The following is a 12,051-nucleotide window of genomic DNA, read 5'->3' on the forward strand; positions in this document are numbered from 1 at the left end:
TGTGCCCCCAAAGGAAACTGCAAGGGCAGGCCAGTCCCTTTAGTGAGAGGGTCTTGGTGGGCACAGGGGCTTTGTGGCCCCACAGGCCCCCCTCCCATGGGTGTAGCTGCTTACAAGCCCCCATGAACGAGGGAGGGCAGAGGGTGGAGGAACCTCTGCCTGACAACTCCTGCCCAGCAGTACCTGGGGATGTCTCCAGTGCCAGCCAGGCCACCAGCACTCAGGGAGGGCCATTCCTGTCACCTCAGCTTTTGTTCAGCAAGCGTGCCTGCTGGGACACTGCCTGTGATCTCCTCTGTGCCCAGGATGAGAGATGCCAGGTGACCCCCAAAAGCCATACCAGCACCAAGCATCTCCCTCCTGCAGGCAGGGGACGGGCACAGGCAGCCTCCCAGATCTGGGCAAACCCAAAGCCCCTGAAGCTCTGTGAGCAGCTTCCCATGGGAGTCAGAGCAGGGGACGCTGCTGGGGGTGGGCAGGGAAGGTTCCTGGGAAGGCTGTGGGTGTCAGATCAAACTGACTTGCACATCCCTGCAGTCCCACAGGGCTAGGAAGAGTCCAGGGAAGGCTCAAAACTCACAAACCTGACTCATCCCCCAGGTCACCTCCCTTGGCCCACCCTTGGGTCACCTCTGCAGTATTTTCTCAGCAGTTTTCAAGAGGAGAAACTTGTCTTTTAAATTAAAGCCGAGACTGATGCTAGCCCCTGACTCCAGGAGCTGGGGCTTTGAGAGAGGTAAGTATGCTACAGAGATCTACCCACCTCCAACCTTCACGCTGATCAGCTGGAGACCACCAGGGAGGGAAGAGCCCAGCAGGTGACATCCATCCTTCCCGGTGGAGATGGGACCAGCAGCTCCCTGCTGGGCTCCAGGAGATGCAGCCCCCGAGAGAGCAGGGAGGAAGCAGAAGGGAGAGACTGCAGCTACCAGCCCTGCCTGCCCTGGTGTTGGCAGAGCCGCTGTCGAGGATCCCCCTCTCCACCACAGCCCTGTCCCTCCTCTGAGGGGCCCTTCCAAACCCTCCTCCAGCGGGGCTGGGGGCCGGGACTGGCTCCCCCCTCACCCCAGCCCCACGGGCAGGCAAGCTCCCTCGGGGGCTGGCTGCAAGCACCTACAGGCAGGACAGGAGGGAGGTGAGTGGCAGCTCCTTCTCCCCCAGCAGCGTGTCCCGCTTAAGGCTGCTGCCTTTGTTGACCACCTTGAGCTTCAGGGACATCTTCCTGGCGTGGCCAGGGCCCAGCCCGTCGAAGAAGAAGTCCTCGTTGAAGACGGGGTTGCGGCTGTTCTTGACGATGGTGCTGCGTTGCTTCTGCAGCTTCCCGGGGTTGAGGCACAGCGAGACGCAGCAGTTGATGCTACGGGGGTCGACCAAGGCATCGTAGAGGTCCTCGACAGAGACCAGCCGCACACGCAGCCGGGCGTTGGAGGGGTCGTACTCGGCGGCCAGGCGCAGGCTGCCGCCCCGGCTGAGCCGCAGGCTGTGCTCCCGGTCGCAGCCCGGTGGCAGGTCCAGGGGCAGCAGGGCGGTGGGTGGCTGCCCCCCGGCCGGGGCACTCCTGGAGCGGCGCTGGGCGCTGGGGCTGGTGTCGGCCGAGCTGTCGTCGGTGGACAGGGAGCTGTTGCGGGCCACCGAGTGCTTCAGCTTGATGACCTTGGACTGGCTCTCCTGGCTGAAGATCTTCAGCAGGGAGACGGAGCGGGAGAGCAGCGGGGAGCCGAAGGGCGAGGATTCGGCCGAGGAGCCGGTGTCGCTCTCGCCACCGCTGAAGTAGCGGCCGGGGTGCATGAGGGCTGCGCCCAAGTCGGCAGGCGTCCGGGGCCGGCTCTCGCCGTTGACTTTGGCTCTGCGCTGGGTGCTGGGCGAGGTGACAGGCGAAGGGCAGAGGCTGCTGTGCTCGCTGTGGAAGAGAGACTCTTTGCGCCTGGTGTGGGGGCTCTCCATCAGGGTGGTGAAACCGTAGGAGGTCTGCGCCTTGGGCACGTAGGGCAGGGACATGGCCGTCTGCGACTGCGGGTCCACGTTGGTGCCGAAGCTCCCCTCGGCTGCCCCGTCCTCGGCGCTCTCGATCTGGATGATGTGGCGGCTGGTGGCCCGCGACCGGGACCGGCTGGATGGTCGGGGGCTGCGCGGGGTCTTGCGGCCAGACAGGTCCTGCTCGGAGGCTGAGGGGCCCAGGGTGGGCGCCGCGGGGGTCTCGGGGCCCTCGGCGGGTGCTGCACTCAGCTTGGGTGGGATGAAGAAGTCGGGGATCTTGTCAGGGGTGAGGACATTGCTGTAGCGGGATCCCCGTGGGGAGTCCTCTGGCCCCGTGCCCCGGGACCCGCCGTTCTCCGCCACGCCGCGCAGCCGCTCCAGGAGCCACATGTTGTCACCAGGTGCGGTGCTGAAAGAGACCCGAGGGACAATGCTGTCACCGGGGACCGGCCACCGGCAGCTGGAGCCGTCAGACTCGGGGCCGACCGGCAGCACCGAAAGACCGGCACCCGCCAGCCGGGAGGAACGGGAAGGAACCGTCCCCGCCGATGGGTACCGCAGCCCGACAGCCCGGCGGAATGGAAAGCAACCGGGAGCGCCGAAGAATACCGGGACCCGACAGCCGAGGATGGGAAACGGGAAAGAACCGAGCGCTCCGAGGGATGCGGGAACACGCCAGCCCGCGGTAGACAGGAAGGAATGGGTCGCGCCGAGGGATACCGGGACCCCACCAGCCCGGGGATGGTGGACAGGAAAGAACAGGCGGGGCCAAGGGATACCCGAGGGACATTGGGACCCGCGGGACACGGCGACACCGCCGGTTTCCGAGCGATGGGACAGGACGGGGCGGGGCGGCCGCGACGCGATGCCTGGACAGACCGACCGGCGCCGCCGCTCACGGGAAGTTGCCGGAGCCGCCGCACCTGGAGCGGAGCCGCTGCCGCCGCTGCAGCCCGGGCGGGGCGGGCGCGGACGCGCTTTTATACGGTGGCGGCGGCGGCGGTGGCGACTCCGCTCCTTCCCCGCGCCGCCGTAATCCTCCGAGCACGGCGCCCCCGCAATTCCCCGGCCGCGTCGGGACCGGCACCGGCGCAGAGACTAGAACCGGCACCGAGCGGGGCCAGGCGACCCTGGGGTGCTGATGCTCGATGGGTTCGGTTGCGCCCCAGGGTACCCGGGCACCTGCCTATGGGAGCGCCGGGGTTCGGGTAGGACCGGGAGCGGGGGACCCTGAGCCAGAATGGGGGCAGCAGCGGGACGGCGACAGCCCCGTGCCCATCCCCAGCGCTACCGAGGACCGAAGCCGGTGAGACCGTTCACACCCCCACCACACCCCGGGCGCTTTCTCCTCACAGCTCTTGAGCTCATCACGGCGCGGAACAAAGCCGAGAGCTGTCGGGTGCCTGAAGGGGTTTAGTGTGGCAGGGGGTGGCAGCGCCACATGTCACACCCCTCACCGGCACCTGGCTGCGACAGCCTGGGGCAGGAGGCAGCCCGGGTGGCACTAGGGCCACAGAGCATCGCTGAAGGCCCCGGTGCTGCTATGGTGGGCAGGACGCTCAAAACAGGGTAGGTGCACAGGAAAACGGTGCTGGGACCCTCGGAATGGGGAGTGTGAGGAGCAGGAGCCAGCCAGGAGCCAGGGAGGGGGGCGGTCTGGGCAGGGGCATCTTGAGGACATCTTGGCTGGCCCCTGGCTCTGCACTGCGGGGTGCTATGTCCTGGGTCCAGCAGGGACAAGAGGGAGGATGAAGGTCAGGAGAGGAGGCCGAGGTTCACGGGCAGGGGAGGCTGGTAAACAAAAGGTTGATGTTTGCCTTTCCTCCACCCTGCACAACGCTGGGTAAACAAGGGGCAGGAATCGTTGAGTTCCCTTGAGATAATAGAGAGCTGGAGCGGGGCCAGCCCTGCCCACTCGGCTCAGGGCTCTGAGACAAGCAGAGGAGCTGGAGGCAGGGGCACGGAGGGGAGCAGAGTGGACTGAGCTTGCCTCAGCTCAGCTTGGACAGAGCTTCCAGGTTTGATGCAGGAGATGAGCTGCAACACTCAGGCAGAGACGTTGAGCTCCCAAACACCCCAGCCCTGATGTGCAGCAGGAGCTGAAGAACCCGGAACAGAAACAGGCAGAGAGCAAACACTCACAGGGGCAACAGAAACCAAGGTTTCCAGGGCCTCCAAAACAGATTCTGGACCTTCACTTGGCACCCAGCAGCATGGAGCTGGGAAGGATGGATGCCTGTCCTTGCCAGCCTCCCCATCATCCAGGGCTCTCCATTCATCTGGGCAGTGCAGGATGCCAAGAGGAGACAACTCCTGGGGCTCCAGAGCTGCCTCCCTGGTGGATTGGGGTCCCTCGTACCAGGCTGGTGGCTGCAGCTCCTGCAAACACCTGGGCATGGCACCATGGGCAAGCAATGCCTGGCTGAGGATGCTGGAGGGTTGGGATTGCTGGCAGGCCTGGGGGCACTGGAGGGATGGGAATTCTGGCAGGGATGGGGACACTGCAAGAGCTGGGGACACTGGAGGGATGAGGACACTGCAAGGGCTAGAGCCATGGATGGCAGAACCAGCAATGTGCTACCACCTGCTGGAAGCTGGAAAGGAGAGAGCTCGGTGAGGGGAGGGGGCTGGCACCAGGATTCCAGATCCTGGGCTATGGACTGTGCCCTTCCTATAGCCCCCTGGGCAGCAGCATGGCACATACTGCTTATCCAGCTGGTGCCCTGACTACATTTTTCATGTCTATCCTTAACTCAATCAAGGCCTCATATTTGGTTTAATTGTTTTTTGTTCCAAGAACACACTGCTGCCCTCCCATCTCACCTCCCCCCACAGGGTCCTACCCTGATGCTGGGTAGCCTTGGGATGCTCCCCTACAGCAGGAGCCTCTCAAGGATCCCTGAGCCCCCCCATCCAGCAGCCCTACAACCCAGGGCTGGTGTGGGCAGACCCCTCAGACCACCAAGACCATTTTGCATCACACACCAGCCCCAAAGGAAGTGGTTAACCCCCTAAAGCCAAAGCCCCAGCAGCTCTTCAGCCCCCTCACAGCAGCATCCCCCCAGGGCTGAGGATCGTGGTGCAGCCAGCAGCAGCTGATGAATGGCTTGGGCTTGAAAGAAGCAAGTCTGGGCTCTCACTGCCTTTTCTGGGCTCTCACTGCCTTTTCCTGCCTCTGCTATTGAGGGAAGGGAGCAATTACCCTGGCAGACGCATTACTACATGACAAAAAATAGCAGCTGAGATGGAAGTGCCACGTCCCTGCTGTGTCCCTGCAGGTACCCAGCTATCAATGGAAAATTACACCTGGCCTTCCTGGGCTTTATTTAGGGCCTTCTTTTTATTCCTTGGCTCTGCCAGCACCCAGCAGCCCCCTGTCCCAGGAAGGGGCCCGTCCCCAGCGACAAGCAGAGGGTGCCAGCCTGATCCTGCTCCCTAAGGTGGGTGCTGGTGGCATGGTGGCAGCACTGGGAACGCAGAGCAGAGCCAGGATGGGCTACCAGCACCTGCTGGTGCCAGACCTGCTGGTGGATGCTGCCCACCTGGTGCAGGTGTCCAGTGGTTCAGAGTCCAGCATCCCACTGGACTGAGTTCCAGCAGCACCAGGGCTGCGTTCTCCTGCCCCCACCAATTCCAGCCCAACCTGGCAGTGCCACGGAACTGGGAACCACATCCAGGCCCATCGAGGGGCTCCTGCTCTGCTGGCTGCCATGTTCCTGACCAGGTGACAACTTGGCTCCAGGCTGCTCAGTGCCAGCCTGGTGGTGGTAGGAGACAGATAAAGCCCTGCCAGGAGGCTTGGAGGTGGATGGCCATGGGCAGAGGTGGCAGGTGAGACTGCAGGCAGAGGGAGCAGGCAGGGTAGGCAGATGCCAGGTGGGAGAAAGTGTCATGCAGGAACAACACCTAGTGGCCAAGCCCAGAGTGCCACAGCCCACTCTGGAGCTGGGAGGCCAGGGGGTGACCCAGGTGCAGAAGGGGCACAGGGTGATCCAGGGGTACAGAGAAAAGAATGACCAATCAGGATGGGATGGGGCAGGCTGCCACCACTGACGTGGGACTGACCAGGAGTTGGTGCTGAGTGAGACACCGTTCCAGCACCCTCTGTCTACCTGGGCCCCTTGAGCCTTCAGCCACAGGTCCCAGCACCATGCCCGGGGGTGGCAGGAACAACCTGGGCACCTTGCTCATTTCCAGGTTTAATTAGAAACGTATCCCAAACCACAAACCCGTGCCGAGGGCCAGACACACTGGAGAAGGGGCTGGGTGTGCCATAAAAACCTGCTGAAGCCCCGAGCCGGCCGGGGGAGGTCCCCGGGGGTCATGGGACACTTCTCCTCCCAGCACCCCCGGCCCATGAGCCAGTGCTGGTAGCTCACCCCTGCCCCGTGCCTTCCCCCCAGCAGCTTCCTCCTGGGCCCCGCCCGGGGAGGGCTACAGAGGCTTGGGGCTGCTGAGAACCTCACGATAGGCACTCCTGGGGAGAATCCAGCTGGAAATGTGGGATCAAAAGGGACATCCAGCAGCATCACCCTCCAAGAGACAGTTGTACCTAGCCCCACGGGCAGAGCCAAGCCAGGGGGGTACAGTCCCCACTGATGGGGGAACCCCAAGGATAGGGGCAGTCCCCTGAATGTCCTGGCAGAGACGAGGGAGCGAGGCAGGGAGCTGGGTCCTGAGCCGCAGCGTTGAAGTGAGAGGAACAGCTCCGAGGGCAAGGGGCGGGTCCCAGGCTGTCCCTCACACACCTGTGCACACACGGACACGGATACACCCACGGATACACCCACGGACACGGATACACACACACGGGTACACACACCAGCCCCCGTCAAGCCTGCTCTCCCCATCCCACCGCGTGAGCCCTCGGATCAGGCTCCTCCACCCAGTCCCATTCCCATTTGCTCCATCGTTGTGGAAAGCAGTTCCTTGTGCTGGGATGGAGCTGGCCCCGGGGACAGCCCCAGGCAGGAGCAGGCAGCACTGCCCCAACCAGGTTTGAACTTTGTCCTTCCTGGCTAGGCCACCCACTTGCTCCCACTGCATGGTGGACTCAACATCCTGGTGTCCAGCTGGGCAAGGGGCACCGTGTGGACCATCGAGGGGAGGCAGCGGTGGAACAGAGGCCCTCTGGAGCCAGGGACCATGAAGCCCCACAGGGGAGAGGGGGATGGGGAACCTGACCCCGGGGTGTGTGGGGCGGTGCTTGGCTTCCTCCCGAGGGACAATTGGAGAAGGGGAGAGCAGAGGGAGCCTGGTTTTGCCCCAGGGCTGGGGCAGGGCCAGTGCCGGTGCGGTGCCAGAGGAGTGGTTTGGGGGCTCACGTACCGCCCCCCCCTTCCCCCCCCCCCCCCCCCCCCCGGTATCACTGCTTCCTCTGGACAATCTGGCGGAGGTGCAGCTCGCTCTCTGCAGCCACGATGGGCTGCTCGTTCTGCCGGTGGTGGCTGATGAGGTGGCTGATGCTCTCAAACAGCACGTCCTTGGTCCTCACCTGGGGGCAAGGTGAAGGAAGCCGTCCTGAACCCAGGAGAGCTGCCTCCTGCGCGGGGGTCCATCTACAGCCCTCCAGCATCCGCCCGCCCCCACGGACAGCCTTCTAGCATCCCCTCCCCGCGTCCCGCCCTTACCACGCCCTCAGGATCCACCAGCAGCAGGTGCTTGGGCTGCCCGCTGTGCATGCCGGTCAGCACATACTGCCCGGGGTTGGTGAGGCTGTCCCGCACCAGGAAGTCTCCATCCATCTGCAGGAGTCTCTCGGCATCCCTCCGGCTCATCTTGCCGTGGTACCACGGCTCCCGCCGCAGCTGCTCCTCCGTGGGGGCAATGGGAGCCTTGCGCGTGGGGGGACTCGGCCACTGGTCCTCGATGCGGGGGCCGCCGCTGCTGCCCCCCCCCGCGATGCACTCGTGGAGCTTCAGGGCATCCTCGAACGGCCCTGTGGGAGCCAGGCTTTGTGGCACATCACCCATGGGGGCATCAGGTAGGGTCAAGCAGATGGGGCACACACCTGCACCCCTGCCCTGGGCACGGCCCCCAGCGCGCAGCCCCCAGTGCTCAGCCTGGCACCACGCTGGGCACGGCCAGCACAGGCACTCTGCTGGCACAGCTCAGTCCCTGCGCAGCAGGTCCTGTGCTGGATACCTCCCAGCATTGGTGGCTTACTCATGTCAAAGAGGTCTTTCTTGGGGCTCTCCTCGGGTGCCCCTCGGGCTGCTGCCTCCGGCTGCCAGGCGTCCAGGCTCTGTGTGTTCACATACATGTGCTCCTCGTAGTCCCTTGGCCCCAGGCACTGACTGTCTGCCTGCAGGTACCCGTCACAGGCCTGGCCTGCAAGGACCATCCTGCCATCAGCCCAGGCAGGGTAGAGCCGTGGGGTCCCCCACTTATGGTTCCCAGAGTCCCCCCACACCCCCCGCAGTGGTACCCACTCTGGCTCTCCAAGTCCCAGGGTGGCCCCAGCTGGCTACTGTGGTCTCTCCTGAATGTAAGCCCACCCTGGAGAGAGAGAAGAGTGAGGGCATGGAGATAACCTGCCTGGGACCCCTGCAGCAGGGGTGGCAGCAGCCCCATGGGCTCACCTGGCTGGGGGGGCTGGAGCTGGAAGGCTGTGTGTGGATGTGGCCCAGGACGGCACCATGCCGGAGCCGGGAGTCGATCAGCCCCCCGGGGGGAGGCTCCTTTCCCGGGATGCTGTTGTAGTAATCGTGCTCAGCTGTCTCTTCATCCTCCCCCCAGGCTGACTCCTCTGCACCCAGTACCCTGCAGCAGGGACAGGCAAGCTGGGGACAACCTGCCTGGTTCAGCCCCCCTCCTCAAGCTGGGGAGACTTAGCCCCCCAGCCCCCTACCTGTCCGGGGGTACCACCACCTTGGGGGGGCTGTGGAGGTACTGCTTGAAGCGTAGCTCGAAGGCCTGTCCCACTGTGCTGATGACACTCTGAGCCAGCCCCTCACAGCACTCCAGGATGTGGCAGGCTGTGGACAGATGGACAGATGGCTCAAGGGTTTCCCCCACACTCCCATCACCCCTCTGGGACCACCTGGAGGTGCCTCTTGTGCGTCTCATGAGGGACCCCCTCCTCCAGCCTTCATCCCCCATCCTCCTCTTCCCCAGAGCTCTTGGGCACAGGGACCAGCATCACCTCTCTGGTTGATGGGGTCCTTGGCGACATAGGCGACGTAGTCTGTAGTGTCCTGGGGGGCACAGGGGCAGCTCAGGGCCTGTGTCCTGCTGCCAGGTGGGGAGTGGGGCTGGGGGTGCTGAGGTGGGCTCAGCCCCAGCCCCACCTGCCACAGGGTGGCCCCTGTCCCCACTGCCCCCAAGGGATGGCAGCCAGAGGAGGGCTGGGGTGCATGGGCCTCACCGTGTCCCCGCCAGAGGCGAAGGAGATGGATTGCATGTGGTGGTTGGCGATGATCTGTGGAGGGGACGTGGCCCAGCAGGGGTTAGGGCAAGGGCCATCAGCCCCCTGAGAGGCTGGGGGGGTGGTAAGGGGATGGCTCCCACCTGGCGTGTGGTGGGGATCATGAGGTTGAGCCCATCGACGGAGATGTTGACAGCAATGCTCATGCCAGCGAAGCGGAGGTTGCTCTTGCCCAGGATGGAGAAGAGAGCTTTGTTGGGAGCCTGGTGGGAGAGAGTATAGTGGGGGTGATGGAGTGCACCAGGACCAGGTACCCTGAGGTGAAGGAGGCTTGACCTAAGAGACCCCAGGCTCTGCCCCATGAACAGAACAGCCCCCCACCCCCTTCCCCAGCACCCTGGCTTGCCCCTGGAAGATGCCTAGGGAAGGAAAGGCTGGGTGGAAACTCACCTTCTTCTTCCAGATGCCCTTCACCCCCGGCACTGCCTCGTACAGTCTGTTGATGGCTTCCCTGCAAGCCACAGCCCATGGCTGGGTTACGGCTGCAGACCCCCAGACCCCTTCCTAGCTGCCCTCTGACCCACAGCTCTGCAGGGTCTGGGGGCATCATCTCCCATGGTTCTGGGCACTGCAGTGTCCCCGCAGCACTGCCCTGCGTAATCCTGGCCAGGGCCACCTCCCTTCTCCTCTTTCCAGCCATTGATCCACAGCAGTGCCCTTCATCTGCGTCCCCGCAGGGTGGATCCCATGGGGCAGAGCCCTCCCCCAGTCTCTGGCCACTTGCCCTCCACCATCTCCATAGGGCCCTGGGGAAGGGAGAGCACCCCTGTGGTGTGAGTGCAGGACTGTAGGGTCATACCTGGTGACCTGTGTCCGGGTGTTGAAGTCAAGGGACCTCATGGAACGCAGCACCTCGATGCACCCCATGTACTGCGGGGGGAACACGGTCAGAGCAGCCTCCTCCAGCCCCCCACCAGCAGCCCAGGGCAGCTGATGGAGAGGAGCTGGGTGCCAGCAAGCAGAGCCCCTTCCAACACCAAGCTCCACAGATCACACGGTGCCCTTTTGCCCCCCACCCCATCCTGACAGACCTGACAGACTCATCAGTGCTCTACGGCCTGTGACATCCTGGTGGGGGGTTGAAAGCTGCTGGATTCCAGCCCCAAAAGTCCCTCTGCCCCCGCTGGTCCTCATCCCACCCCAGGCCTGTTCAGGGACCATGCAATGCCTCCCAGCATGTGCTAGACACTGCGGGCAGTACAGCAGGGTCAGGCTGCCCGTGATGGGGTCGAGGGGTTGCAAGCTGCGTGTGCCAGGCGTGGCTGCCCAGGACCCTCCTCTCCATGGCACTACGGGGTCCTGTGATCCTGAGCCACGGCTGCTCCCGCGGCAGAGCCCGGCTTGGGGCAGCGGGAACTGGGGGGGACCCGAGCCCGAGGATCGGCCCACAGTCGTCGGGAGGAGCGGACGGACCGCTGAACACCGGACACGCGTGGGGCCGGGGCGGGGCTTTGCTCCTTCCCGCACCGGGCCGGGCTCCGGCGGGACTTACCCGGACGATGTAGGAGACGCCGGGCCCCAGCACCCGCTCGTCGGGGTGCAGCCAGCCCTGCGCCGGTTTGCGGATGAAGCTGCCTTTGCGGCTCCACTCGTCCCCGCCCGCCCGGGCCGCCCCTGCCCGCCCCGCCGCCGTCGCCGTCGTCGCCGCCGCCGCCCCCCGCGGCCGCCCGCCTGCCGGTCCGGTGCAGGGCGCGGCGCAGAGCGGATCGCAGGCGCCCAGCACGGCGGCCAGCGCCGAGGGCGTCCCCGCTGTGCCTCCCACCCGGGTTGGCCCGGAGAGGTCCCGGTTGGCTGCGGCGGCGGCGGGTCCGCGGCCGAGGAAACCGGCGGGGCCGTGGAACTTCCACTGCGGCATCCGCGGGAGCAGCGCGCAGAAGGTGGTACCAGGCTCGGGCTCCTCGCCCGCCGCGGGGCACGGCCCGGGGGCCGGCGATGGCATGGGGGCGGTCAGTGGCTCGTCGCGGAAGCGGTCATACTTGGGCTCCGGGAGCATGCCCGGGGCCGCGCTCCACTCCGCTGTGCTCCGTTCCGCCGCTCCGTTCCGCCACTGCCGCGCCGGCTCCCGCCTCCCACCCGCTCCCCCGGGGCCGCGCCGCGCTGATGTCATGGTGTGAGCGCTCCGCCGCCCGCCCCGGCCCCCCCACGCCCGGCCTCCCGCGCATCCTCCGCCCTCCTCGGTCCCCCCCCCCAGGATGGACCAGCGGCCGCCCCAGCATCCCCCAGCCCAGCATCCCCAGCTGCCCCTCTCCCCCCCGATTGCCTCAGCATCCTCAGCCTTTCCATCACCCCCTCCCCCCCCCCGGCCACCCGGTGCCCCCCAGGCTATGCCACTTCCCCTGCACCCCGGGGCGCCAACGGGGGTGAGGAGACTGCGAGGTGGCGGCAGCCGCAGCCCCGAACGAGCGGGCGCGGGCGCGACATTTGGGGACGAGTGGGGCGACGAATGGGGCGACGAGTCCGATCGGGCTCTTCCCTGCCCGGGCACGGTTCTGCGGCCTCGCCTCCGCCTGCCCCCGCACACACACGGCCCGGGGACGGAGACGGGGGACAGGACCGTTCGCCCTGCTCCCAGGTCCCAGCCGGGCTGAGCCGGAGCCCAAGTAATGCACCGGACCCGCAGCTTCCAGCTTCCCCGCGGGCGTGGTGGG

At 65.6% G+C, this 12,051-nt stretch overlaps 2 protein-coding genes across 2 annotated transcripts; both read right to left on the minus strand.

Moving 5' to 3' along the window:
- Window positions 1-1,113: 1,113 nt before the first annotated feature.
- Window positions 1,114-2,367, minus strand: C2CD4C (C2 calcium dependent domain containing 4C). Its single transcript, XM_054398471.1, has one exon. The coding sequence runs from the start codon at window positions 2,365-2,367 to the stop codon at window positions 1,114-1,116; it is 1,254 nt and encodes a 417-aa protein (XP_054254446.1).
- Window positions 2,368-7,342: 4,975 nt separating this feature from the next.
- On the minus strand, window positions 7,343-11,396 carry SHC2 (SHC adaptor protein 2). The gene is made up of 12 exons (XM_054398455.1): window positions 10,896-11,396; window positions 10,203-10,273; window positions 9,794-9,854; window positions 9,487-9,606; window positions 9,344-9,397; window positions 9,122-9,173; window positions 8,828-8,954; window positions 8,559-8,739; window positions 8,409-8,475; window positions 8,143-8,307; window positions 7,608-7,915; window positions 7,343-7,471 (listed from the first exon to the last, which is right to left on the minus strand). The coding sequence occupies exons 1-12, from the start codon at window positions 11,394-11,396 to the stop codon at window positions 7,343-7,345; spliced, it is 1,836 nt and encodes a 611-aa protein (XP_054254430.1).
- Window positions 11,397-12,051: the final 655 nt, after the last annotated feature.

This window comes from Indicator indicator, unplaced genomic scaffold (genome assembly GCF_027791375.1).
Source record: "Indicator indicator isolate 239-I01 unplaced genomic scaffold, UM_Iind_1.1 iindUn_scaffold_54, whole genome shotgun sequence".
NCBI classification, from domain to species: domain Eukaryota; kingdom Metazoa; phylum Chordata; class Aves; order Piciformes; family Indicatoridae; genus Indicator; species Indicator indicator.